This window comes from Dromiciops gliroides, chromosome 6, assembly GCF_019393635.1.
Source record: "Dromiciops gliroides isolate mDroGli1 chromosome 6, mDroGli1.pri, whole genome shotgun sequence".
Lineage (NCBI taxonomy): Eukaryota > Metazoa > Chordata > Mammalia > Microbiotheria > Microbiotheriidae > Dromiciops > Dromiciops gliroides.
In genome coordinates this window covers 39,397,368-39,423,628 of record NC_057866.1, presented here as the reverse complement: position 1 = coordinate 39,423,628, position 26,261 = coordinate 39,397,368, and the positions used below count along the sequence as shown (strand labels likewise).

General features: G+C 38.8%; 1 protein-coding gene across 1 annotated transcript in view; it reads left to right on the top strand.

Moving 5' to 3' along the window:
* The window catches only part of DNAJC24 (DnaJ heat shock protein family (Hsp40) member C24), a 70,517-nt gene that overhangs the window by 23,770 nt on the left and 20,486 nt on the right, over positions 1-26,261 (top strand). Inside the window, exon 3 of the mRNA XM_043969906.1 lies at positions 25,604-25,742. Coding sequence (XP_043825841.1) covers positions 25,604-25,742 — 139 coding nt within the window. The remainder of the gene's footprint in view (positions 1-25,603; positions 25,743-26,261) is intronic.

Genomic DNA, 26,261 nt, shown 5'->3' with positions numbered 1-26,261 from the left:
AATCAGTGCCTCTAGTTTTTTGCCGAGTTGGAGAAAGGCAAAGAGTTTTCTGGACAGAATCTCTTTACCTTTCAGGGTCCCTAATCTAGGGATCCCTCCATGTAGAAGGCAACATGCTTCCTCTCTCCCTCCTCACATAGATGAGAAGAATCAGTCTCTGCTACTGTTGGGAGGTGTTTGAAAAGAAAGTGAGGTGTTTGCTGGTAAATTCTCTGTAAGGAGGGAATTTCAAGATAGATCCCAGGCACTAGCCAGAGGGTCATTTTGTTATTTCCTGAAAGGAGCCGTGTTGATTGAACACTTTAAGGATTAGCATATCCCACTGTTAATTCCTGAGAACTTTACCTTAATAAGTAGCTTCTTTTTTGTCTTTTGGATTCAGTTGTAATTGTTCTTTGTCTTGCATATTTCTCCTTTTACATTTTCTTGAGGTTAGTGGGGACTGGGGAAAGTATCTAGTCTGAGGTATCTTGTTGGTTCAGGTCCTTTGCTCAAAGAATTCCTCTTATCCAGAATTTGAATTGCAATTGGATGGACAGCCACTTGAGTTGATCTATTAGTACATATATTTTGGACCTGAGTTCAAATCCGACCTCAGACATTTGACACTTACTAGCTGTGTGACCCTGGGCAAGTCACTTAACCCTTATTGCGCTGCCAAAAAAAAAAAAAGAGGAAAGAAAAGTAAGAGCCACTGTATACATAATAGCCATTACTTTCATGTTTTACCTGGCCTGGCCTCTATTGGAAGGAGTACCCACGTGCTTGTTAAGTTTAACAGCCGTTTACTGTTCTGCACTATGTGAAAAGAATCCTTTATATCGTGTTTAATTTCAGAACAACAGTTTCTAAATGTTTTTAAAAGTTGATGTAGGTTAAAAGCAGAAAGTTTTACAATGGTGGACTTTTCTGGCCTTTGTTCATGGACCTGTCCTACTTTTTTTTTTTCAAGTTTATAATGATATTTTTACATAAAATTTAAAGAAAAGAAAATGAGGGACCTGTCCTGGATGATCTGAAGTTGCTCTGAGTTCTGATTCCATGATCCTGTGATCGATATCTTTTTATTTGACCCATAGATCAATTAAGTGATTTCTTTGTACATTTTACTCTTTAGACAAACTTGTTTTCTTTTTTTTTTCCTTTGTGTTTTCACAATTTCATTCTTTAGACCTTTCGGTCTCTCCTGGGCTAATTTGTTCAGTTGAATTTTAGAACAGACATTATTATCTATCCTTTCTCTGAACTTTTTGAAATCTACTTTACTAAAATCCAGGGTCCGTCTCAGATTTTTCAAACAACAAACATTTATTAAGTCAGCTCAATGGTAGGCACTGTATTAGAAATTTTACATGGAATGGCCATTGTTTTCATGCCACCATTTCATGCTAGCATTTCTTGGTTATGATTGTTGTTGATAATCAGATTCTAAATAAAAATGAACCTTGCATTTCCTTTTTTTTTTTTTTAAGTGAGGCAGTTGGGGTTAAGTGACTTGCCCAAGGTCACACAGCTAGTAAGTGTTAAGTGTCTGTGGCCAGATTTGAACTCAGGTCCTCCTGACTCCAGGGCCGGTGCTCTATCTGCTGCTTCACCTAGCTGCCCCCCTGCATTTCCTTTATCTTTAGAAGTGAAACTAAGAAGATCATTTTGGCTGCACAGGTAGGTAGTGTAGGTCAGAGAGATCAAACAAACCATCCCCAACACTCTGGAATGCAGCCTAAACCATATTAAAATGTAACTGGGGGGCAGTTAGGTAGCGCAGTGGATAGAGCACCATCCCTGGATTCAGGAGGACCTGAGTTCAAATACAGCCTCAGACACTTGACGCTTCCTAGCTATGTGACCCTGGGCAAGTCACTTAACCCCAATTGCCTCAACCAAAAAAAAAAAAGTAACTGGGAAATATTTAACCAAATAAGTTAAAATACAGTAAGTGGAAAATATTAATATGTAGCTTTCTAAATCAGTATGTGGCCTGCAAGGATACTTATGTACAGTTTAGCGGCCCCCATTTCTATTTGAGTTTGATACCACATGGACTTGGAATTGGAAAGACCCAAACTTAAATCCTGCCATAGATATTTACTGTATTATTGATCCTGGGCAAGTCACTAAACCTTTTTTGGCCTTAGTAAGTCAGGAATAATAACACTCACCTCACAGGGTTGCTAGGAAAATTTATACACACACACACACACACACACACACACACACACATGTCTTAAAGTGCTCTATAAAACATTACCTAGGTTAGTGGATATATACTAGCAGTATTCTTTTATTCATTTTAAAACCTTTCTTTGATTTGTAAAACTCAGACAAATATATTTTACCAGCCCTTGTTTAGGTATGCTCCATCCCTGACCAGTAGCCTGTCATTCTTGTGTATTTTAAGCAGTTGTCCAGGCATCTTAATTACGTTCTGATACCATTTTCTTAACAAGCTATTCACTTATCACATAGTCTACAGTCTTGCCTTCAATAAGCAGCAGTCATGAAAGACAACCTCTTTTAAGTTCTACAGATTTTTGCCTAACACTTAGTAATCTTCAGCAATGTTTTTTACATACTTTATGGCACAATCATTGAATTACCAGAAATACGTAATAGTCATCTAGTTCAAGTCCTAGATATACACCATGGGAAGGCAAACCAATTTCTTTGATTGTTATCAGTACAACAGTTAAATCAGTCACCAAATGTTTATTAAGCACCTACTATGTGTCATAACTCTCTTGAAGGCACAGTATAGAACCACAGTCACTACCATGTGTCCCTTCTTCTACGTACTCTCACTGTATAATCTTTCACCTGATAGAACTCTTATGAATCTACATCACCATTCTTTGAAAAATAAGCAGCTACTTCTGGGTATTAGTATCTTTACTTTTACTTTTTCCAGTTATATGTAAGGGTAATTTTCAACATTCATTTTCTTTTTCTTTCTTTCTTTCTTTCTTTCTTTCTTTCTTTCTTTCTTTCTTTCTTTCTTTCTTTCTTTCTTTCTTCCTTCCTTCCTTCCTTCCTTCCTTCCTTCCTTCCTTCCTTCCTTCCTTCCTTCCTTCCTTCCTTCCTTCCTTCCTTCCTTCCTTCCTTCCTTCCTTCCTTCCTTCCTTCCTTTCTTTCTTTCTTTCTTTCTTTCTTTCTTTCTTTCTTTCTTTCTTTCTTTCTTTCTTTCTTTCTTTCTTTTTGGTGAGGCAATTGGGGTTAAGTGACTTGCCCAGGGTCACACAGCTAGTAAGTGTTAAGTGTCTGAGGCCGGATTTGAACTCAGGTCCTCCTGACTCCAGGGCCGGTGCTCTATCCACTGCGCCACCTAGCTGCCCCTCTTTACTTTTACAAAACTCTTTATATCTATTACAGTGGATCAAAACTTTTCTGTCAGTAAGACCTTCCCTCTTGGACCTCACATAGCACTTTGGTTTGTACCTTTCTTGTATGCTTATCAAGTAATAACATGTATGGTAGTCACATTGGTTTCTGTGATTTCTAGCAGACTATAAGTGTATCATGAAGGCAGGACTCTTTACTGCGCTAAATTTTCTGTCTGTCTCAGTATCTGAAGTGCCTTGCACTCAGGAAGTAACTAGCAAATGTTTGTTAAACTTGAAACCTTGTTGAATTAGAGCTTTTCCCACTAACTTTCCCATAGATTATGCACATTGCATGTGTCCTTAAAAAAAATGGAATTCAGTACCTACAGTCATGTTAAATCTCTCTTTGAAATAACCAGACATAGTTTGAGTTTGGCTAATGTTGCACAGACCAAGGTGAGGAGCATATCCAGGTAATATTTTACTAAGCATTAGGTGGCAGTAGTGTGTTGTCACTGACTATGGCTTTGTGATTTCATTTTTTTTCATCTTCCATAATCTTAATGCTTTCTCAAAGTGTAAAGAACATCACTGTAATATATTTCGTACTTAACTGTTAATGACATACTGATTTTCTTATAGACACATAGGATTCTCATTTTAATTTTTTTAAAAATCCTGTCAATCCATGTGTATATATCCTTACCTCCCTAACTGTATTCAGAAATCATTAGAGTTACTACTGCACCATCTTCAGATTAACGGCACTTCACCAAATGTTTAATGGCTGCTTTATAATAACAGTGATTTGCAATAATGTAAACTAAAAATTATCTCAGAGGATTTTTATAGGCATCTTGAGAAGCTCTTTAGGCCTTTATTTGAAAGAGTATTTGAAGTTCATTGAATTTTACCAGTCCTTATAAGCATTTTTTCTCCCTCTTTCCAGTTATGTGTATTTGACTCCTATCTTCAGTATGGAATTCTTGTATATATTTTAAAAGTCAAGGTTTTGCTATACTCTAATCAGGTTAATCAAATTACCTGGAAGGCTTACTTTATTTAAGGAAAATGAACACATTTTGGGTCCAGGGATACATTACTATAAGCAGGATTGAAGCAAAATGTTTTCTATGTTGAATCAAATCTAAGTTCTATAATAATTTCTCTCTCTCTCTCCCTCTCTCCTTCCCTCCCCCTTCCCTCCCTCCCTCCCTCCCTCTCTCTCTCTCTCTCTCTCTCTCTCTCTCTCTCTCTCTCTCTCTCTCTCCCTCTCCCTCTCCCTCTCCCTCTCCCTCTCCCTCTCCCTCTCCCTCTCTTATAATTCCTTCTTGTATCTCACAGGCAAAGGAGTTCAGGGAATTCAAGGCCAATGTAGTGGTGTCATTAATTTGGCAGAATGATCAATTAATAGAAGAAGAGCATGAAAGCGTTGACAGAACATGCTGCCTAATTAGTATTTGATGAACCATGTCGGCCACAGAGCAAAGTGTTCAGTGTTGCTTCAGGGTAACAACTCTTCAGGACCTTTAAAAATAAATCACTACATATGTTTAGCTAGAATGTCTTAGTTTAGTTTCACTTCGGTCCTTAATTATGTAAAAATCATGTCTCATTGTGCCCAGAGGGCAGATGAAATCAACCAAAACCCTGCTACTGATTAAAATCTCATATATTGGAGGCAGAGTGTTCATTTTTGGAATTCCCTTTGTGGCCAGTTAAGCTCTTGATTATTGAGTGCAAGATTACTTTGTTGGAGGTTCTTATGTGTGTGTGTATTTAAGTTTGACTTTATGTTTAAATGTGTTGTGATGTAACTTATTGCATTAAGATTTATTAAATCTATTTATTTAAAATTTTAAAATATAGTTCATATCCATTTATGCATAGATGTGGATGGCAGTAGATGTATTTGCATGTAGCTGATAAAGTTTTGTGGCCAAGAGTTTACTGAAACAAAATTGTTATTATGTTTCAGAATTAGTAAATAGGTTTTATGTTCTACTTACTGTGTGTTGTCATTTAGAAAAGTTTTTGTGCACACAAGATTAGAAAAAAAGCAGGAAACTGGGGGGGAAATTTGTAGCAAGTTTCTCTGAGATAAAGGCTTAATTTCTCAAATATATAGAAAACTGAGTCAGATTTACAAAATTAAGAGCCATTCCCAATGGTCATAGGATATGAACAGGCAGTTTTCAAAAGAAAAAAACAAAGCTAGCTATAGTCATATAAAAATGCTCTGAATCACTGTTAATTTAAGAAAGGCAAATTAAAATAGCTCTGAGGTATTATCTCACACCTATCAGGTTGAGTAATATGATAGAAAAGGAGAATGACAAATGCTGGAGGGGTTGTGGAAAAATTGGGACCCTAATGCACTGTTGGTAGAATTGTGAACTGCTCCAACAGTCCTGGAGAATTTGGAACTGTGCCTAAAGGCTATAAAACCGTGCATACCTTTTGACCCAGCAATATCAATGCTAGGTCTGTATCCCAAAGAGATCCCCTCATCCCTCAAAAAAGGGAAAAGACCTATATGTACAAAAATATTTATAGCAGCTCTTTTTGTGGTAGCAAAGAATTGGAAATCAAGTGAATGCCTATCAGTTAGGGAATGGCTGAACAAGTTGTGGTGTATGAGTGTGATGGAATACTATTGTCCTATAAGAAATGATTAACAGGCTAATTTCAGAAAAACCTGGAAAGACCTATATGAATTGATGCAAAGTGAAGTGAGCACAGCCAAAAGAACATTGTACACAGTAGCAACAATATTGTAACAATAATCAACTGTGAAAGACTTAGCTACTCTGATCAAGACAATTTTAAAGGATTTATAATGAAAAATGCTGTCTGCTGCCCAGAGAGAAAACTGATAAAGTCTGAGTGTAAATGGAAATATACCTTTTTTATTTTCTTTCCTCTCTTTTTTTTGGTATTGTATTTTTGCAACATGGCTAATATTGAAATATGTTTTTCATGACTTCACATGTATAATGGATATCATGTTGCATGCCTTCTCGGCGAATGAGGAAGGGGCTTCAGAGAGAAAGAAAATTTGGAACTCAATTTTCTTTTTTTAAATAAATGTTAAAAATTAGTAAATAATAAATATATTTTATAAGTTTTTGCACTGGACTGCCTCAAGTAAGTAATCACTAGTTACTTTATTTCTGATGTTAACCTATTTGCTACAGACTAACTTTCTGGTTAATTTTTTTCCTTTTTCTTTTTTTTTTTTTTCTGGGGCAATGGGGGTTAAATGACTTGCCCAGGGTCACACAGCTAGTAAGTGTCAATGGTCTGAGAGCGGATTTGAACTCAGGTACTCCTGAATCCAGGGCTGGTGCTTTATCCACTGCGCCACCTAGCTGCCCCCTCCTTTTTCTTTTTTTAGCCAGAAGACCACCTTCATCATATAATAACTAGTAAGCTAAGATTGAAGTGGTTTTTTGTTTTTGTTGTTTTTAATCATCAAGGTCTTATGGATCAGTATTTGTTGTAAATACCTATCTCAGCAAATTTTGGCTGGATATTGAAAGATGCTAACAAGCAGTACCAATAATAGCCTATATGTTTTTAAAATACTTTACAATTACAGAAGTGCTTTGTGTGTATTATCTCAGGGTTTTGGACAATGACTGTACACTATTATCATAACCATTCTACATAGGAGGAATGAATTGTCCAAGGTCACACCACTAATAAATGGCAAAGATGAGGCCGTAATCCAAGTCTGCTGATGTTATGCCCTATATTCTTTTGACTACCCCGTGTTTCTTCCTATATCAGGCATTATTGGTGTTTTTAAAATACTGTCATTTTCATTCTTTTTTTTTTTTTTTTTTTTGGTGAGGCAATTGGGGTTAAGTGACTTGCCTAGGGTCACACAGCTAGTAAGTGTTAAGTGTCTGAGGCTGGATTCGAGCTCAGGTACTCCTGACTCCAGGGCCGGTGATCTATCCACTGCACCACCTAGCTGCCCTGATTTCATAGTTCTTAAAGATCCACGAAGTGCTGCCAAAATAACTGTTGTAGAGATTAGATGCTGTAAAGTCCCTAAGCCGCAGGTTGTTCTTCATACTAGAAGAGGACCAAAGTGACTTTGCTGTGTTAGGGTCAAGGTACAGTGTGTCCACCTGGCTGATCAGACCAGTATGAGGTTGGAATGCTCGACCACAGGTCAGGCACAGATAGTCTGTATGAACATTTGGAGTGGAGACATTTTTAAATGCGTGCATCTCACATTTCTTTTAAGATACTGCAATTTTGCTTTGCTCATAGAGCACAGCTCTTTATTTGATGTGGGCACGGCAGACCAAAGATTATGCAGTTAAGTTTCTTTGCCCAGTATACTTTGGTTTAGCTAGAGAGCCGGCCTTTTCAGTAAATCTACTGTAACCTCATTATAACATTGTCTTTGGATTCCATGCTTTGGGGTTGTCTTATCATGAAGTTCTTCTAGTATTCAGCTCTCTCCTATGGGGTTTATTTGGGACCTTGTTAAACCATATGCCATGTAAGATGAATTCAGGGTGTGATACTTACATTCTAGGTTTCTTTGAGGAGACAGCTAAATAAACTTTAGTGTTGAGTCTGAGAGAAGCTTGGTAACTTTAAATTTTAACTGGTCTCTGTAATAACTTACTAATATATATGTTATATGGAAGATAATCTTGCTCTTAAACGTTATATACCTTTCTTCCACATCTAGAATTATTTTACACAAATTTGCATAGCATCATAAAATAAGCCTTATGCCAGCCCCTTAATTGCCAAGAAGGTAAAGGTAGGGCTAGGTGTTAGACTCTATACTTTCATTGGTATAGGGAACTCCTGGCTAAGGAAGCGACCCCTACCAGTGCAATTCTGCACCTCTCTGTAACTTAAGTGAACGAATAAATGAAAAAGCAGTGCCAAGCACTGTGTTAAATGCTGGGAATTCAAATAGAAAAGCAAGAGAGTCCTTGCTCTCCAAGAACTGCCCTTCTGATGATGAGAGAGCTTGTATGGAAGGCTTCAGCTGTAAGACAGCTGGAAAAACCTCATGGTCCTCAGGATACCGCCACAAGTCAGTTGGCCATGCATTTTCTTAAGCATCATTTCGAATGATGAGACCAGGTGACAGATCCACAGACTTTTTTTGGTGAGAACTGTCTTTACTAGGTCTTCATTAGTTGTGAATACTGAGGGGTTGGGGTGTGGGGTGGATGGGGCAAAAGCAGTAGCTACAGAGTCAGTTACCAGGTTGAGTATCCCTGGTTAGTGGCTGCAGGTGCAGGGCTGGCAGCAGGACCACTGGGGCTTAGGGATCCTGCTTGTTCCTTTTCCTGTCAGTGGCAGTGGACGGGCAATGGATGTTGGTGGGAGTAGGGATGATGTTCCTCTTCTCTATAGGAATTGTTTCCTGAAAGATGACTCCAGAGGTAGGGCAGAGCTGAAAACAGTACTTACTGGTAGTGAAGAGGGTGCTGCTATTCCTGGGATTCTTAGGCTTCCTTTCTCTCTCTCTTTTTTTTTTTGGTGGGGCAATGACTTGCCCAGGGTCACACAGCTAGTAAGTGTTAAGTGTCTGAGGTCAGATTTGAACTCAGGCACTCCTGAATCCGGGGCTGGTGCTTTATCCACTGCGCCACCTAGCTGCCTCCAGGCTTCCTTTCTCATTGGTGAGAATTGCTTACAGCTGTGGCCTTCAAAGTGGGGGTCAGGGACCCCTTGGTGCTGTGGTATGATCCCAAGGGGTGTATGATCAGCTAATCAGAGAGTTGCATTGCACTTCTCCATGATAGCCGGTTGTGGGGCTTCCTCTATCCCCTCTTTTCCCATCCCTTCACTGTGGAGTTCCCAACACACTCCTTTCTGCACCCAGTGCAGGTGGGAAAACCCATTCTCTGTCACTCTCATTCTTTCTCCTCCCTCTAAAACAGATTAGGGACATTATTAATGAGAAAAGTAAGACAGCCCTAATGCTGTCTATTTTATAACTTTGTTTTTGCCTGTAGATAGTGGTGCCTTACAGGAAGGGGTAATTTTGCTTTTACTTACCTTGAATGTGAAAGTTTATCAATACAGGAGGAACATGTTTTCCTGGGATCCAAACCTCTAGAATTAAAAGGTACCTTAGAGGTCATGTAGGCCTCTTTACGTTATAGTTGAGGAAAGGGGGTCCCAAGCAAAGCTAAGTGACTTTTCCTGGGTAAGACAGATTGGAAGTGATAGAGATGAGATTCAAATGCTACACAACATTGCTACTCTTCTTGGTATACCAAACTAGTTGGTACTAGTTAGATAAATTTGGGACAGTGAAAAGAAAGAATTATTTTATGCAGCAGATACTCAGCTTTGAAACTCTTTCCTCCTTAGAAGTGATACAGGCTGAAAACATAGCTCAAAAAACAAAAAAAGTTTAGCTCAATTTAAAGATCTGTGATAAACTATTAAGAGGACGTTGGATTTCGAGAGTTTGTTGTTGTTCAGTCATTTTTCAGTCCTGTTCTACTCTTTGTGACCCTGTTTGAGGTTTACTTGGCAAAGATACTGGAATGGTTGACCATTTCCTTCTCCAGCACATTTTACAGGTGAGGAAACTGAGGTAAACAGGGTAAAGTGACTTACCCATGGTCACACAGCTGATAAATATCTGAGGATTGATTTGAACTCAGGAAGATGACTCTTCTTGACCCCAGACCCAGTGATTCTAGAGTTTATCCTTAACTGAAATCAGAAAGAATGATGTCAATCAACAAATATTTATTAAATTCCTACTACATGCAACCCATGTTTCCATTGATATCATTAGCCCAGAATAGTGGACTGAATGTACCATAGGTTTGACCTAGGAAAGAAGGAAGGAAAAATTATACTTCAATCTGTATTCAGATGCCATCAGTTCTTTCTCTATTGATGGTTTACATTTTTCATAAGTCCTTCTGATAGTATCCTGCTCATCATTTCTTTCACAATTACTATTGCTAACTGTATTATTATCTTCCATCCTAATCTCTCCCCTTGATATTTACTCTATTTTCTATCTTATTTCACCCTATCCCTCCTCAAAAGTGTTTTGCTTTTTACTACTCCCTCCCCTAATCTGCCCTCCCTTCCTTCGCCTCTCCCACTTTCCCTCAGGGCAAAATTTATTACTATACTCCCTTGAGTGCTTATGTTATTCCCTCTTTGAGCCAATTCTGATGAGAGTAAGGCTCTCTCACTCCCCTGCTCCTTCCCCTCTTCCCCTCCACTCCATAAGCTTTTTCTTGTTTCTTTTATGCAAGCTACTTAATCCCTTCCACTTCTTCTTTTCCCTTCCTTCCAGTGAATTCCTCTTACCCCTTAACTTTATTTTAAAGATGTCATCATGGGTCAGCTAGGTGGACAAAGCACCAAACCTGGACCCAGAAGGCTCTGAGCCCAAATCCGGCCCCAGACATAAGCCACTCCACCCTGCCTGACCCACAAAAAATAAGGATAAGCAAATTTTTGTTAGTTCCTCTTTCTAAAGGTATTTTGTCTGTTTTCTTTCACAACCTGACTGATGCGAAGATGTTTTGCATGACTGCACATGTACGATTTATATTGAATTGCTTGATTTCTTAGGGAGGCTTAAGGAGGGAGGGAAGAAGAAAATTTGGGACTCAAAGTTTTAAAAATCAATGTGAAAAAATTTGTTTTTTTTTAACATGTAATGGGCAAAATTCTAAATAAAAATAAATGAAATGTTTGGAATTAAAAAAAAAAAAAGAAATCAAGGGCAGCTAGGTGGTGCAGTGGATATAGTGCTGGCCCCTGGAGTCAGGAAGACCTGAGTTCAAATCCGGCCTGAGACACTTGACACTTACTAGCTGTGTGACCCTGGGCGAGTCACTTAACCCCCATTGCCTCACCAAAAAAAAAAAAGAAAGAAAAAAAGAAAGAAAGAAATCAATACAAGCAGTGAGTTAAATGAATAAGATTTTTTTCAAACTAAGATCATGAAATCTTAATTTTTACAGTTATCTAAATTACTGACTAATTGTTAGCTTATTTATTTTGGGAACAGACTATATATGTATCAGTCATGGATTCAGTGTTGAAGTCTTCAGAATGATTAGTTTCTTCACTCCACAAGCATTTCCTGCATACCTACTCTGTACTAGAGCCTTGTACATCTTACCTCCAGAATTCCTTGTAAACAGGTGTGTCAGCCGACTCAAATGGCATTAGAAATGTGTACATGAAACGGACATGTGACAATGGAGATAGGAATCAAACCCAATGTACTCTAAGGACGATTTTCACACAAGGAAGTAGGGTAGAATATTTTAAAACTTGTATAAGAAGGATATACACTTTAAAGACAAGTGATTATCTAACTATCTTCTCAGTGTGGCTGTCATATAACTGGGTTAGGTAAAATGTATAATTTTTTTTTTTTTTTTGCAGGGCAGCTTGGGTCAAGTGACCCGCCCAGGGCCACACCAAATGTATAATTTTTAATCAGTATACCCTGTTTCCTTCTAGTTTTTCAAAAAAAAATTAAATACTTGGGTTTCAAGTCTAAAATAACAAAAATTAATAAAAAAAACCATGTTATCAAAGGATGTTGTCAATGATCAATCTAAGGATAAAAATTATATTCCATCAGTGTCATCCTGGAAGACTCAGCAAGCCTGTTTTCATTCCCTTCTCAGTCTCTTTCCTAACTTTCTGAAACAAACATTTATTAATTATTTAGTGTGTGCCAGGCACTGTGCTAAGCTTTGGAGATATGAAAATAAGCAAAAAGTAAAATAGTCCCTGTCCTTCACATTCTAATGGGGAAAAACAGCCTATAAAAGGAAGCTGGAAACTTGGGGGTGGGGAGAATGAACATTTGGTGTTGGGATACATGGTTTTGGAGTTCAGAAATAGTCTCACTCTGTTCTTTTGTGGGTTTTGCTGCTCCAGGAGTTGCCTTATGGCATTTTTTTTGCAGGTATGTGGATGGATTTGTCGGGAACACGGAGACTAACAGCCTTTCCTCTGCCATCTTGGCTCCACCCCTGTTGTATTGATTTCAAATCAGCAAATAGTCATTAAGCATTTCTGAAGTGCAGAGCATAGTGCTGTGTGCTGAGAATACAGGGACAGAAATGAAAAAGTCAGGCCCTACCCTCAAGGTAGCCAGAAAAGGGCAGCTTCTCTGGAGCTAGATTCCATAAGGCTATTCAGCATAGAGTAGCCTTTACGCTATTGATAATATTTAATCCATCCAGAATATGATCTCCCCAATATTTTCATCATAATTATCCATAACTGATATTTTGCTTTTTGTTTATTTTTGGCCTATTGTAAATGGAAAAACAATAATCTGCCACAAAGTATCGTTAAGAAATAACAGGTGGCCACACCAACTTGGTATTGGTACAACCCCCAATGTAGTGCTTTACTCATAGCAGGTGTTTGATATATATTTGCTGGACAAATGAAATGTAAGGCTCAAGTAGAACATTTTCTATGAGAAAACAGAATCTTGTAGAAACATATTTGTGAAAACATGAAAATAAACCCTTTTAATATCTACATTGTTTTATTGTGTTTTGGGCAGGTGGTCCGGAGTTCTCATAGGGATCTACAAATAAGTGAAAGACATCTTCATTCTTTTTACAATTTTTTTTTTTAGGGGGGTATGGATCAGATCTATGATTTTATCTTTATAGAGAACTCTAAGTGAAGACATTTATGGCCTTAGAGAATTACAAAGTGAGAATATACAACTTGACCCCATGGGGTCTGTGATCAGCTGTCCTTAGGTCAGTTAGGTGAGTGTTTCCCCTGCAGTCATCAGTCATTTGGTTTGTTTCCAACACAACCCCCTCTCTTCAGCTTCACCCCTGTTCCTGTTCTTATCCCCCCAGATAAAAACTTTTATCCTCCTGAGTGAAACTGCCTAACTCTGCCCATTGAATCAGGTACCTGAGAGACAGGCCTGCAGCCAGCCAAGCCTTCCTGACTTCAAGGCCAACCCTCTGGCCACTGTGCCGCCTTGGCTCTCCTTTGGCTGCGTGGCCGGTTTTACTGCTGCCATTTGCTTATATACCACATTTAGCCTGTTTAGAGGGATTTTTTTTTTAAAAAGAGACAGCAAAATTTTAAATTGTTTGCTCCATGTGATTTCATCAGTACAGGGAATACCTGTTATGGAAACCCCTCCCATCCATCCATCACTGTTACCCCTGACTCATTTAGACTTCATTCGTTTCCTGGGTATATTGAGGTCCAGTGATTCGTCCTTGGCCACACGGCCAATATAATAAGTCAGAGGCAGAAGCCACTAGACTTCTGTACCAAGGACACTGGACCAGAGGCGTCAAACACACAGCACGTGGCCCACAGTACTCTCGGTGCTGCCAAACCAGCTTCAAATGTAACTGGGAAGTATTCAACAGAAGAGATAAACCTACAGGAAATCATAGGTCGGTTACGTTGTGCAGCCTGGCAGGGGTCCATTTCTGTTGGAGTCTGACCCCAAGCCATTTAGCCCACTCCTAGAAAATAAAGCCTCAGTAAAATCTTTTCACGGATCATAGATGGTGATATTTTATTATATTTTATTTAGACTTCATTTTCAGAGATTTCACGTGATTGACAAAATGCAGCCTAGAATAGAGAGAGGACATCAGAATCAGTTGGACTTGGGTTCAAATCCAAGTTCTGACAAGTGCTGCATGTATTGATTTGAGCAAATCTCTTTCCCTCTCAGTGCCCTCAGCAGCTATGACTCTAAAGTTCAGAGAAGGTGTTGACATGTACGGGAGCAGAGGGAGCATTCCCATTCCAGTAAAAGTGAAATCACAGGTCTTCTCCCAGGCCCTCTCTCTAATCCTGTTGAGCACAGCTACATTTTTTTTTTCTTGTTTTCAACAGTTATGGATACTTAACAGCTTATTCCAAACCCATCAATACAGAACACTGCACCGTTACAATATGCATAACCTGATATTAATAGTAGCTTTGTTTTATGAACCAGAAGGCTAAAATGTCAGTGGAATAATGTTGCAAATTCATCAGAAAATGCACATGGTGAAACGCATGGGCATTTGTGCAAACAATAAAATGAAGTTAATATTTATGATTATTGTACAAAAGGTATCAAATGTCAAAAAATTCAAGCTTTTAACACTTAATGAAATTTTCATTGTAGTGTTATAGGTTAGCATAATTGAAGCATGTCACTCATTCAAGTTTATACACACGCCCACGCACACATGCATACACGGACGGATACATCTGTCAATGAAAATTTTCTACAAAGCATTAACTTTCTGACTTACAGTAATTCAGTGTTTTTAGGCAATAGTGGCCAACCATATTATGTCAGTCTTTCCAAAATGTATAATTTATAGAACATGTGAACATAATGCCTGAACAAAGCCTGAAATCTGAACAAAATCTTTCCCTTTTGACAGTCTGTTATTAAAAACTTGGCTGCCCAAAACTAAGAATTAATCAAAAGAACATCCATTTGTTAAAATGTTAGTTTGGGACTTCTGTTGCTGCTTCTTCTACTTGTCCAACTGCTTCCTTTTACTATTTCGTTTGCTCCTTTGCACTATTTCATTTCCTTTCATAGGATCATCATCTCCTTCCTATCTCTTGGTGACCTCATCAGTTCCCATTGGTTCAGTTATTGTCTTTTTGCATAGGGATCTCAGACCCATATATCAGACCCTAGAATCTCTGAGGTCTAATTACTGACTGCATATTGGGCATTTTGAACTGGGTGCCCCATAGACACTTCAAACTCAGCTTGTCCAAAACAGAACTTACTAGTTTTCCTCCCAAATCCATCTTTTTTTTTTTTTAATTTTTCCATCCTTTTAAAAAAACTTACTTCTCCCCACAATGTTGGGGGTGCCACCATCTTTTCAGTCACTCATGTTTTTTGTTTTGGTGTTTTTTGGTGAGGCAATTGGGGTTGTGACTTGCCCAGGATCATACAGCTAGTAAGTGTCAAGTGTCTGAGGCTGGATTTGAACTCAGATCCTCCTGAATCCAGGGCCGGTACTCTATCCACTGCCCCACCTAGCTGCCCCAGTCACTCATGTTTACAGTCTTGGAGTCACCCTCACCTCATCACTACCCTTCACCCCATTTATCCAATCAGTTACCAAATCTTTCTGATACTGTTGTTTCCATAGCATCTTTCACATTGCTTCTATTTATTCTCCTCACATCTACCAGTATAATTCAGGCTTTCATTATCTATTACTTTGATTACTGTAATAGTTTTCTCATTGATCTTCCTTCCTTAAGTCTCTCCTTCTCTAGTCCAACTTCTACACAAGGTTGCCAAGATGATTTTCCTAAATCCTAGCTGTATGTTACTCCTTGTCCTTGTCACTGCTCAAAAAAAAAAAATGCTAGTGTATCCTTATTATTTATAGAATCAAATACAAACTCTGCTGTTTGATAATTAAGATTCTTCACAACTTGGCTCCAGCCTACCTTTCTGGACCTTTATCTGTATTTTTTCATTTGGTGATCTCTTCAGTTCCCATGGAATTAATCACCATTTCTATGCCGGCGATTCCGAGATCAACTTTTCTTGCCCCAGACGCTTTGCTGACTGACCCCTGATCTCACATCTCCAACTGGATGTCCAACAGACAGACATCTTTAACTCAATACGTCCCAGACGGAACTTATCATATTTGCCCCTAAACCCTAACTTCCCTATCATTGTCAAAAGCAATGCACCATCTTCCCAGTCCTTTAGGCTCACAATGGTAAAAGGCATCCTTGATTCTTCACTCATCTCCCCCTCCCCCCAATCCAATCCAAGGTCTGTCGGTTTCACCTTTGTAACACCTTCACCTTTGCCCCCTTCTCACCTCTGTCACTGCCACCCCTCTAGTGCAGGCTCTTATTATCTCACACATAGATTATTGCAATAGCCATCTGGTGGGTCAGCCCACCTCTAGTCTCTTCCCACTCCAGTCCAGTCTCCATTCAGCTGCCAAAGTGATTGTCCCAAAGCTCTGGTCGGTCATGTCAAGCTCCTCTTTGCCCCCATCCAATTCAGTAGACTCAGTGGCTTCCTGTTGCTTCCAGGAGCAAATACAAAATGCTGCGTTTGGCATTCAGAACCCTTCTTAACTTAACCCCCACCTTCCTTTCCAGTCTTCTTAACTCCTTACTTACTCCCTGTCACGTACTATTCCATCTGACAACATCGGTCTCCTTGCCGCTCCCCAAATTAGACACCACCTCTCTCTGCTTTGGGCGTTTTGTCTGACGCTCTTCCATGCCTGGAACACTCTTCCTCCTCATCTCCCCCTCCTGGCTTCTTTTAGGGCCCTGGGAAAAGCCCATCTTTTGTAGGAAGCCTTTCAGAACCCCTCACGCCTTAGTTTTAGGACTTTGATTCCTTTCCTTCCTATTTTCCCTGCAGATAGTTGTTCGTGCATGTTTGCTTGCTTCTTGTCTTGCTAGATTGTAAACGCCTTGCGTGCAGGGACTGTCTTGTGTTTGTTGTTGTTGTAGCCATAGAGCACATAGCACAGCACCAGGCACACCCTTAGGCATATATTACCTAGTGACTGACTGGACTTGCTATTTATCGCTCTCCTTCAAACATTGTAGGATCCAGCTAACCTGACCTTCTGGCTCTTCTTCACCGGCAGCATCCCATCTTCTGTCTCAGTTCTTTCTTCTTGCGACATGCTCTTCTAGGGAGCAGAACTGGGCTTCCCCTCACCGTCACCTCCATGCTAACTTAGGATAAATGGCCAAATCTAGTGATGATCCTTCAGCATTCATTGAACTTGTCCAGCGGAAAAGGCTTTTTGAGGAAAGGAAAACAGTCATGATTTTTAGAGAACTTTTTTTCTTGTTCTTTGCACTAAGTAGAGATGAATATAGTGTTTAAAATATATGAAAGGGTCCGTATTCCTGGATTTTATCTATTTCTAAATAACCTAAATAAAGAACAGTTATCATTTTCAGTAATCTTTAAAAATCAGCCTTTTTAGTATCCTTAACGGGAGGAATTTTTAAAAATTTACTTGGGTCTTACTGAATGGTTTCTTCCCTTTTTTTTCCAAAGTGATCAATCAGTCCATCAAGTACCTACTATGTGTCAGATACTGTGCTAAGCTGTGGGGACACAAAAAGAGGCAGACGACAGCCACTTCCCTTGAGGAGCTTACAGCCTATGGTGGGAGACAACATGCGAACAGAGATACAAAGAAGGGAGGGGCTGAGTTATGAGGGGCTTTGAATGCCAGACAGAACATTTTGTATTTGCTCCTGGAGGTAATAGGAAGTCACTGGAGTTTGTTGAGTTTGGGATGGGGGGTAACATGATCATCGGACCTGAACTTTAGGAAAATCACTGGTGGCTGAATGGAAGATAGATTGGAATAGGGGGAGACGAGGCAAGGACAACCACTAGCAGCTATTACAGTAGTCCAGGCATGAAGTGATAAGGGCCCCTACTAGAGGGGTGGCAGTATCAGGAAGAGGAGGGACTGGGGTGTATTTGAGGGATGCTGCAAAGGTGAAATTGACAGGCCTTGGCACACACAGCTTGGATATGGGGGGGCAGGGTGAGAGATAAAGGGAGTCTACAGACATCCAAGTTTTGAGCCTGGGGGACTGGGAGTCACTTCAAAGAAATGCATTTCCAACAAACATAGTTAAAATGTTTATTTTGTTAAGTGGTTGCTGCCAATGTTTTCCTCACCATTATGTAGTTTTTAAGTTAAATCATATTTGAGTAAACATTATATAGTGAGGTTTTGATTAGGTTTTAGGGAATGAATTATAATCCATTAGCTTCTTCTCTGCCATTGTTCGAGACCCACATCCTGAACCCCTAACAGCTGGCCCAGGCATATATGAAGTTAGAGCACCTGTTTTTCTTATTTCGTTCTAAAGTCAGTCATAAGTGATTCTTGGATTTTATGTATCTCTGTTCCCTTCCATTAGTTTGAATAATCAGGGTAGATTATATTATACATTGATGAATATTTGTCTTTATTCTATGAATGTGATGTCATTCATACTCATTCTAGGATTGTATCTCTGTGGGCAGATAGGATTGGAAAAATACAGTCAGTATTCCTTTCTTTGCAGTACATCTCTGAGAATTAGTCTTTTATTTTTGGCTATAACTTCTGTGTCCTGAGCCCGTCATTGGGAATTGCTTTATATAAGGGCGGTTCTGAAGCAGTGATCTTCTTGTAAAATAATTAGAAAATTCCTCATAATTTAACTTGAGCTGCTATATATCCATACTTAACTACTCCCATTGTTTTGAGTTTTGAGAGTGAGTCCTTCCTTAAGATATTCCTCTGGTCTTCCTTGCTATGATTACCCATGGGTAAATGCTCTTGAAATATGCCCTATGTAGCTAGCTCAGGAGTTTTATAATAAATATTTGTTTTGGTAGTTTAGATGTGGCATGAGTTTTAAACAACGTAAAAATTATCTGGGAAGAAATGAGATACACAAAAATTAAATTAAAATACAAGGTACCATATGAATATAGCCCAATGAATATTATAGGCCATAAGTACTATGGGAATTTAGAGGAGACAAAAAGAACAGAGTTTTCAGGGATGGTTTTATAGTGGTGATATCAATTTGATCTGGGCTTCCAAGTATTGGAAGAGGCCTGGGTAAGCTTCTCTCTTTCCCTTGGCCCCTTGAGCATCCTGAAGTGCTCCTCCCTAGTGTTTAGATGATCAGAGTTTACATAGCTTGGGTTCAAAACTCAGGGGACAGGGAATGACTTTTGAGAAACTTTAGGTTACAGAGTAACCCTTGTGACCCTAGAGATAGGATTCCACCAAATGAAAAAAATACAGTCAAGTCTTCAGGCTGAATGAGGGCCTTTATGAGAAGCTTTATTACAATCTCAAGGGAATATCTTTTCAGGTTGGCCCTGTATAAAATACAGTCAGATGAGTTAAGTGACCATGTACATGTCAGTTATATCTTTGGGAAGAAAGTCGGGGCTAAGAAAAATGAGTTGAAGCTGCCAAGGTAGTCAGAAACACACATAGGGGACTTTGGAAGTGAATAGGCAAAGCAACAGCCAGTGTAGATCTAGCAAGTCTTAGACCAGCATCCCTCAGACTCTGTCCTGAGATGCCAGTGAGAAGGCACTCTGAATATTCATCAGGGGCTAGCCTGGGGCAGTAGAAGAACTCATGATGCCAGTCAAGACCAACAAGGTCTCACTATATCCAAAGGTACAGCAGTGGTATAGAGCCTAAGATTAGAAAGATGAGCAAAGTGAAGAAAGAGGTTAAAATAAATGAATAAAAGCTCTAGAAGAATTAGCAGAACAGAAAGTGGTAGACCTTATCTAAGTCATAGACTTCCTAGAAACTGGAATACATCAAGCATAAATTAATTTTTCCATGAGAACAAGAAATATTAGAACAAAATCAAAAGATTGAAAAAGTAGACTATGTAGCATTTCCTGCTAGAAGCAGCTAACCTGGAAAATGGATCAAGGAGAAATCTCTGGACTCCCTAAAAGTCATAATAAAAAATAAGAAGTGCAGACACTATATTTCAAGAAATAAATAATAAAAACTGCAAATCTATTAAAATGAGAAAGTAAAAATAGAATCTATAGATTACCTTCTTAAGTAATCTCAGAAGTTCCCAGGAATGTCAAAGCAAAATCCAGGCTCCCATTTTTAAAAAAATCATCGTCATCATTCAGAGAAAGAGACTGAGGACCAAGGAACCACAATCAAGACTATACTGGCAGCTAACCCCCAAATCTGACTTTAAAAAATAAAGAAAAAAGAACAAGAAAACCCTTGTAACAAATAAACATAGTCTAGCAAAACAAATTCTCATATTGGTCATGTCTGAAAATGTATATCTCATTCCTCCTCATGTGTCCATTTCCTTTCTCTCAGGTGGTATGGGTAGCATACTTAATTGGAATTCCTAAGTTTTTCAAAGTTGCTTATCTTTACAATATTGTTATTATATAAATGTTTTCTGTTCACTTGACTTGTAATCCGTACAGATCTTCCTAGGTCTTTCTGAAATCATCTCTTTTGACGTTTCTAGTATCCCTTGATACTCACATAGAATATTTTGTTCAGCCATTCCCCAGTTGATGAGTACCCTCTTACTTTCCAGTTCTTTGCCACTACAGAAAAGATTGTTATAACGATTTTTGTGTGGGTCCTTTTCCTCTTTGATCTCTTTGAAGTATAGAACTAATAGTAATAACACTAGGTAAAAAGGTATGCACAGTTTCTTGGGATAAACCTCACTGTTATCTAAGCAGAACAAAGGAAACTTGAAAACACACACACACACACACACACACACACACACACACGAATTTGGTATAGAAAGACATCAGACTCCACAGGAAAACAGGCAGGAATATAGTCAGGAGGAGGTCAAGAGACGGGATGATTTTGGAAAGGGCATATAAACAAATTCCTCATCCTGAAGGGTTGATTACAAGAAAAACAACCACAACAAAAGGAAAATAAAAAACTAAAAACAACAACAACAAAAGAAAAATAAAGAACTAAAAACTAAGAGGCGCTCATCAATTGGGAAATGGCTGAACTAGTTGTGATACATAAATGTCATGGAATGTTTTTGCACCATAAGAAATGATGAAAGAAACAATGTCTGCCTCTTGAGAAGTATGAAGTGAGTAGAACTCAAAGAGTTACAATCTTGTAAAGAACAACTTTGGAAGACTTAAGAACAGAGCTGTGAGCCCACACACACAAAAATTTGTCCATTTATATAGAAATGGGGTTTTTTTTTTGGTTGTTGTTGACCTTAATTTCAAAATAAAAAAATGTAAACATTTAATTTCTTTTTTTTTTAAAAGAAAGTTTCAGACTGCTTTCCCCCCATCACCATCTTACTGTTCTTCCTATAACAGACTTCCTTGATATCTGGAGTCCACCTCTCCTTCCTTGGGTAATCAGTTTCCAGATTCCCACTCCTTCAGGAGCAGCCCTACTGACCTCTTTGCCCTTTGTGAGATTTAAAATTGGATATTAGATCATAAATCCCCCCTACTTAACCCTTCCCTTAATTTATCTCCCAGACTAGTAAATGGAAGAAGCTTCTGGTTTTCTAGATAGAGCCTTTATTGTATATAAGGTGTTGTTGATTAGAAGGATAAGAAAATAGAAATACAGTACAAATCGTCTTAAATCTAGGCTTAGTCTATATTCCTTATAAAAACTCACCAAACCGATTTAGGCCACCTTTGGAGTGAGTCAGACCGTCTGTGCCGCGCCGCCAGGAGTCCCGCCAAGCCGGCAAAAAGGCTACTCTCCTTCTCTCCACCCCGGAAGTCAAAAAACCCGGCAGGCAGTCTGACATGCACAGCAGGCGGACTGTACCCGGCAGGCAGTCTGACATGCGCAGCAGGCGGACTGTTCATCTCCTCCCCAAAAGGGTGGTCCTTGAAAAACTGGCGTCTTTCAGTTATCCTAACCGACTGTTAAAAACTTTCATATTTTACCACACCTTCCATCTACTACTAATAGGCTATCCCCTCACCAATTTAGGTTACCGTAATGTAGTAGACAGAGCCCTGAGCTTGAAGGTTGGCAGACCTGAGTTGAAATCCTTTCCAAAGCAGTTAGTAACTGTGTGACCCTGTCATCTCTGTACTTCGGTTAAATGGATCTGTTAAATAGCCTTCAAAAACTTAGGCTCCCTTTCATGTGTTGTGTGAGGATCTGTGCTTTGGGTTGACTTCAGAGTGAGCTCCCTGAAGGCAAGAATGGTTTCATTTTTATCTTTAGACCTGTAGTGTTGTGATGTTGCCAAGGAAGACTTTTGGTTGTTTATTAGACCTGGTGCCTGTTCCACCAGTAGCCTTTATCGGGCTTCATTGAATACCCTAGGGTACTTCCAAACACAGTTGTCTTGATGTAGGAAATACTCAGTAACTACTCCAGGGTATGAATTATGCCTGCTGCCTGTTGAATCATCATTGTTTATCAGACGGTTTAGAAATGTTTTCATCAAAAAGCCTTTGTTATTTGAAATTTCCTGACTGTAATGGACAGTTATACAGTTTAGCTTTATTTCATTGATGGTAGGGAAATGAGTAAGATGAAAAACTGGGATGTGAGAGCCAACTATGCTAGTATAGACTTAGGCTTTTGTTGAACTTTCTGGGGAAGTCAAATTTAAACTTGTGGCTCCCAGCATCTGGATCCACCAGTAGCCTAGAACTGTTTCTCAACCCAGACTCCACTAGAATGTAGTAAAAGACCTAAAGTCTATTGTTCTATCCTTGGATAGAACAGGTGGCCTTCAGTAGCATAGGGGAAGGGAACAGGAAGGAGAGAGCCAGGATATAGCAATGAAGAGATAGAGAAGTAAATTTTTCGTGTTTCTAGATTTTAAGAAGTAAATAGGGGGCAGCTAGATGGTGCAGTGGATAAAGCACCGGCCCTGGATTCAGGAGTACCTGAGTTTAAATCCGGCCTCAGACACTTGACACTTACTAGCTGTGTGACCCTGGGCAAGTCACTTAACCCCCATTGTCCCGCAAAAAAACAAACCAAAACAAACAAAAAACAAAACAAAACAAAAAAGAAGTAAATGACCACTTGTAGTGAAAGTTTTGTCATATGGTAAAAATCTGCCATGCAGTGGCCGTATAACTCAGGAGCTGGAGGTAGAGAAGCTTTGGTCTAGATTGAGTCATGAGGGCCTTAGGTATTTATTACTCTAGGGAGGATGATTTTTGTAATGCAAAGGTGGCAAATTCAAGAAAGATGAGAAAGACAAGCAGAATCAAACAAGGCTAGCAGCCCCAGCTTAGGAGTAATTCATTAAATGTGAGCTGAAGAGTTAAAAATGGATCAGTGACTAAGAAGTGGGAGCAGCCAACTGATCAAAAAGGAAGCTTGAGTTTATTTTTATCACAGCCTTTTGGATATTTAAAAGACAATGGCCTGTAAAGTTTTCCAAGCATAAATTCCATGCCTACAAATGTAAAAGTAACACTCCTTCTCCTGGCCTTGAGGACCTGGCGCCTAAAGGAATACAAGGCCATCCGCCTCCTCCCCTCTCAGAGCAGATGGCAGAACTCTGGGGGTACTTCTGGGGTAGTGATAGGCGCTCTTAGTATGGAAGATTTTCCTCCATGCCTGCAGCGCTCCTTTCTCCTCTGCTCCAATGATTGGCCTCCCTTGGCTTCCTTAAGTCCCAATTAAAATCGCATCTTTTTTAGTGGAAAACTTCCCCCATCCCTCTTAATTCTATCACCTTCTTTGTGTTAATTATTTCCTATTTATCCTTTATATAGCTTGATTTGTAGATGTTGGTTTACGTGTTATCTCTCCCCATTAGATCGTAAGTTTCTTGGGGGCAGGGACTGTCTTTTGCCTCTTTTGTATCCCTAGGACTTAGCACAGTAATGGCATATAATAGGTATTTAATAAATTTTTACTGATTGATCATTACCTAGGAATTGCCATAATTCACTGCTTCACTTTGACAGAAACTTGCATTATTTGTGCTATGTGGTACTTGTAATAATTTGTGTGACCATTTTTAGGTGCCCATGAAATGTCTGATGAAAGGATCAGTATGCATGTATCATTAATTTATTAATATATAAGTTGGATGAAAGATAGGTTAAAGAAATTAGGAATATTTTTCTTGGAAAACAAAGATTTGGGAGGATAAAGCTGAGATCTTCAAATATTTTAAAAATTGTCTTAAAGAAAAGGGATTATATTTGTTTTGTTTTAGCCCAGAGTATAGAATAAGAACCTCTGTCTAGAAGCTATAGGTTGGGAAATGTTTGGTTCATATAAAGAAATAAAGAAGCTATCCAAAAAGGTTGTCTCGAGGAAAACGAGTTCCCCAGCACTGGAAGTCTTTATGGGGAGACAAAATGACTGCTTGTCCAGAGATTCATACAATCCTTTAAGATTTTGTGATTCTGGTTACTTGGCTGTTTTTTCCTTGGAAATTTTGTATAAAGCTACAGAAACTTCTTAACCTTTCCCAAAACTCCAGAGTTTAATTTCAAAAAAGAAAACCTGCTAAATAATCAGATGACATTCTAGGATGATTGCTAGCCAGATCATTTTAGACACATATTATTTTCATGATCTGCCTTATAGTGATCATTTACTGTTGTGACAGCGTGCTTTCTAAATTCATATTCTGATTTCCTACTACTATTGTCCCTTTTTTTACATGAATTTTAGCTAAAGAGAGATAACTTTTCCTTATTTTGTTACTAATGGAAATCTGCAAGTATGGTATCTCTTCCATATATATGCTTCTGAACCTGAAGGGGAAAGAAAAATTAAAAAAGGAAGAAGAAATTAAAGGGGATTAGGCAAAGAGGTGAGAAATGAGAAAGGGGCATGAGAAAAGAATGATAGAATAGGACATCAGATGATAGAGAAGAAAAAAGTAAAAATTTGTAGCAGGTTATAAGGTTGTAATACTTATTTAAACTAATGTAGAAATGTCTATCTTTGGCAAAGACTTAGGTTGGATAACAGTTGGAAGCAGCATGCAATGATATGAAGATCCTCCTATATTATTTTCCATAAAATACAGAAACACAGAATTTACTGACAAATTGATTTAAATTGAACCCGTTCATTTCATTCTTCCATTGTATGTTTTTGTTAATAGTTTCTTCTAAATCTGTTTTTTGAATAGCCATGTACCAAATAAATTTAATGGTCAGTAATCTATAGCTTGAAATATTTAGAAAAGATAAACTAAAGGTTCTGAAGAAGTCATTCCAGAAAGCTGCGTAGGTGTTTGAAAATTATATATCACTTTGTATATGTGATAGTTGAATCTCATTCAGTTTTGCTTTTGTGTAATTAGATCTACAGTTGAGCTGTGGTCACTTTTTTATGAAGTCCCCAACAAATACTTTTTGTAAGTGTCCCTCCTGATTCCCTTCCACCCAACCTCAACTTACCCCATCCTGTCAATGTTTTGTTCCTCTGCAGGTATCTATTTTTTCTGTTACTCAATCTCTCTAGGTAAATTGTCCATGAGACCAGTGATTCCATCAGCAAATTATCCAGAAAATGCTATCTGTGCACATTGTGACATAACATGTCACTGGTGGGCTTGTAGCTCCTCCAGTGGTCTAACTCACCTGGCACTAGTCTCTTGTGCCCAAGACTATTGTCTCATTTCCCTTGGCATCTTTGTTGTCTTCATCCCATCACCCTCCTTGCAATGAATCTTAGATTTAGTATTGATTTTCCTCCACCTGCCCCACTCATCTTCCCCCCCTTCTCTTTGATTGGCAGTATCATCCAGACAAACAGAGCACAGATGTGCCAGCAGGAGCCGTGGAAGAGTGTGTGCAGAGGTTCATCGAAATTGATCAGGCGTGGAAAATTCTAGGGAATGAAGAGACCAAAAAAGCGTATGACCTGCAGCGGCGCGGTAGGTCCCCATTGAGGCGCCGGCTAGCAGTGGCAGCTCTTTGAAGAAGGGTCTGCAGCCATTGTGAAGTAGCATTTTCCAGTGTTGCCTTTTTTGTACCAAATTATCCTTGCCTTCTTTCCTCCTCCATCATTGTTTTTTAATTACATTCTATTCTTAGTAGTGATTACTGTGTATACGTTGGGAAGCTAATAGAACTAACAGGAAATTGCTGCTTGCAAAGCTCTGGGAACTGATTTTTAGAATGAATTATGAAATTTTTAGCTAAACTCTCCTAGTTTATATATTATTTCGATAATATTTTAAAAACCTTTTTCATTAAATTCTTTTAATTACTTGAATTGCATGCTGTGCTATATTTTGATAACATTTTAGGTATATGTACTGTATAATTAATGTCTAAAAGGAAGTGCTGGATAGGATAATTTTATAAACACTTCATAATTATTTAAGCACTTTTTCATATGCTTCTGGTCTTATTTTAGGCTAGCTTTTCATAATTTATCCTTAGTGTAAACT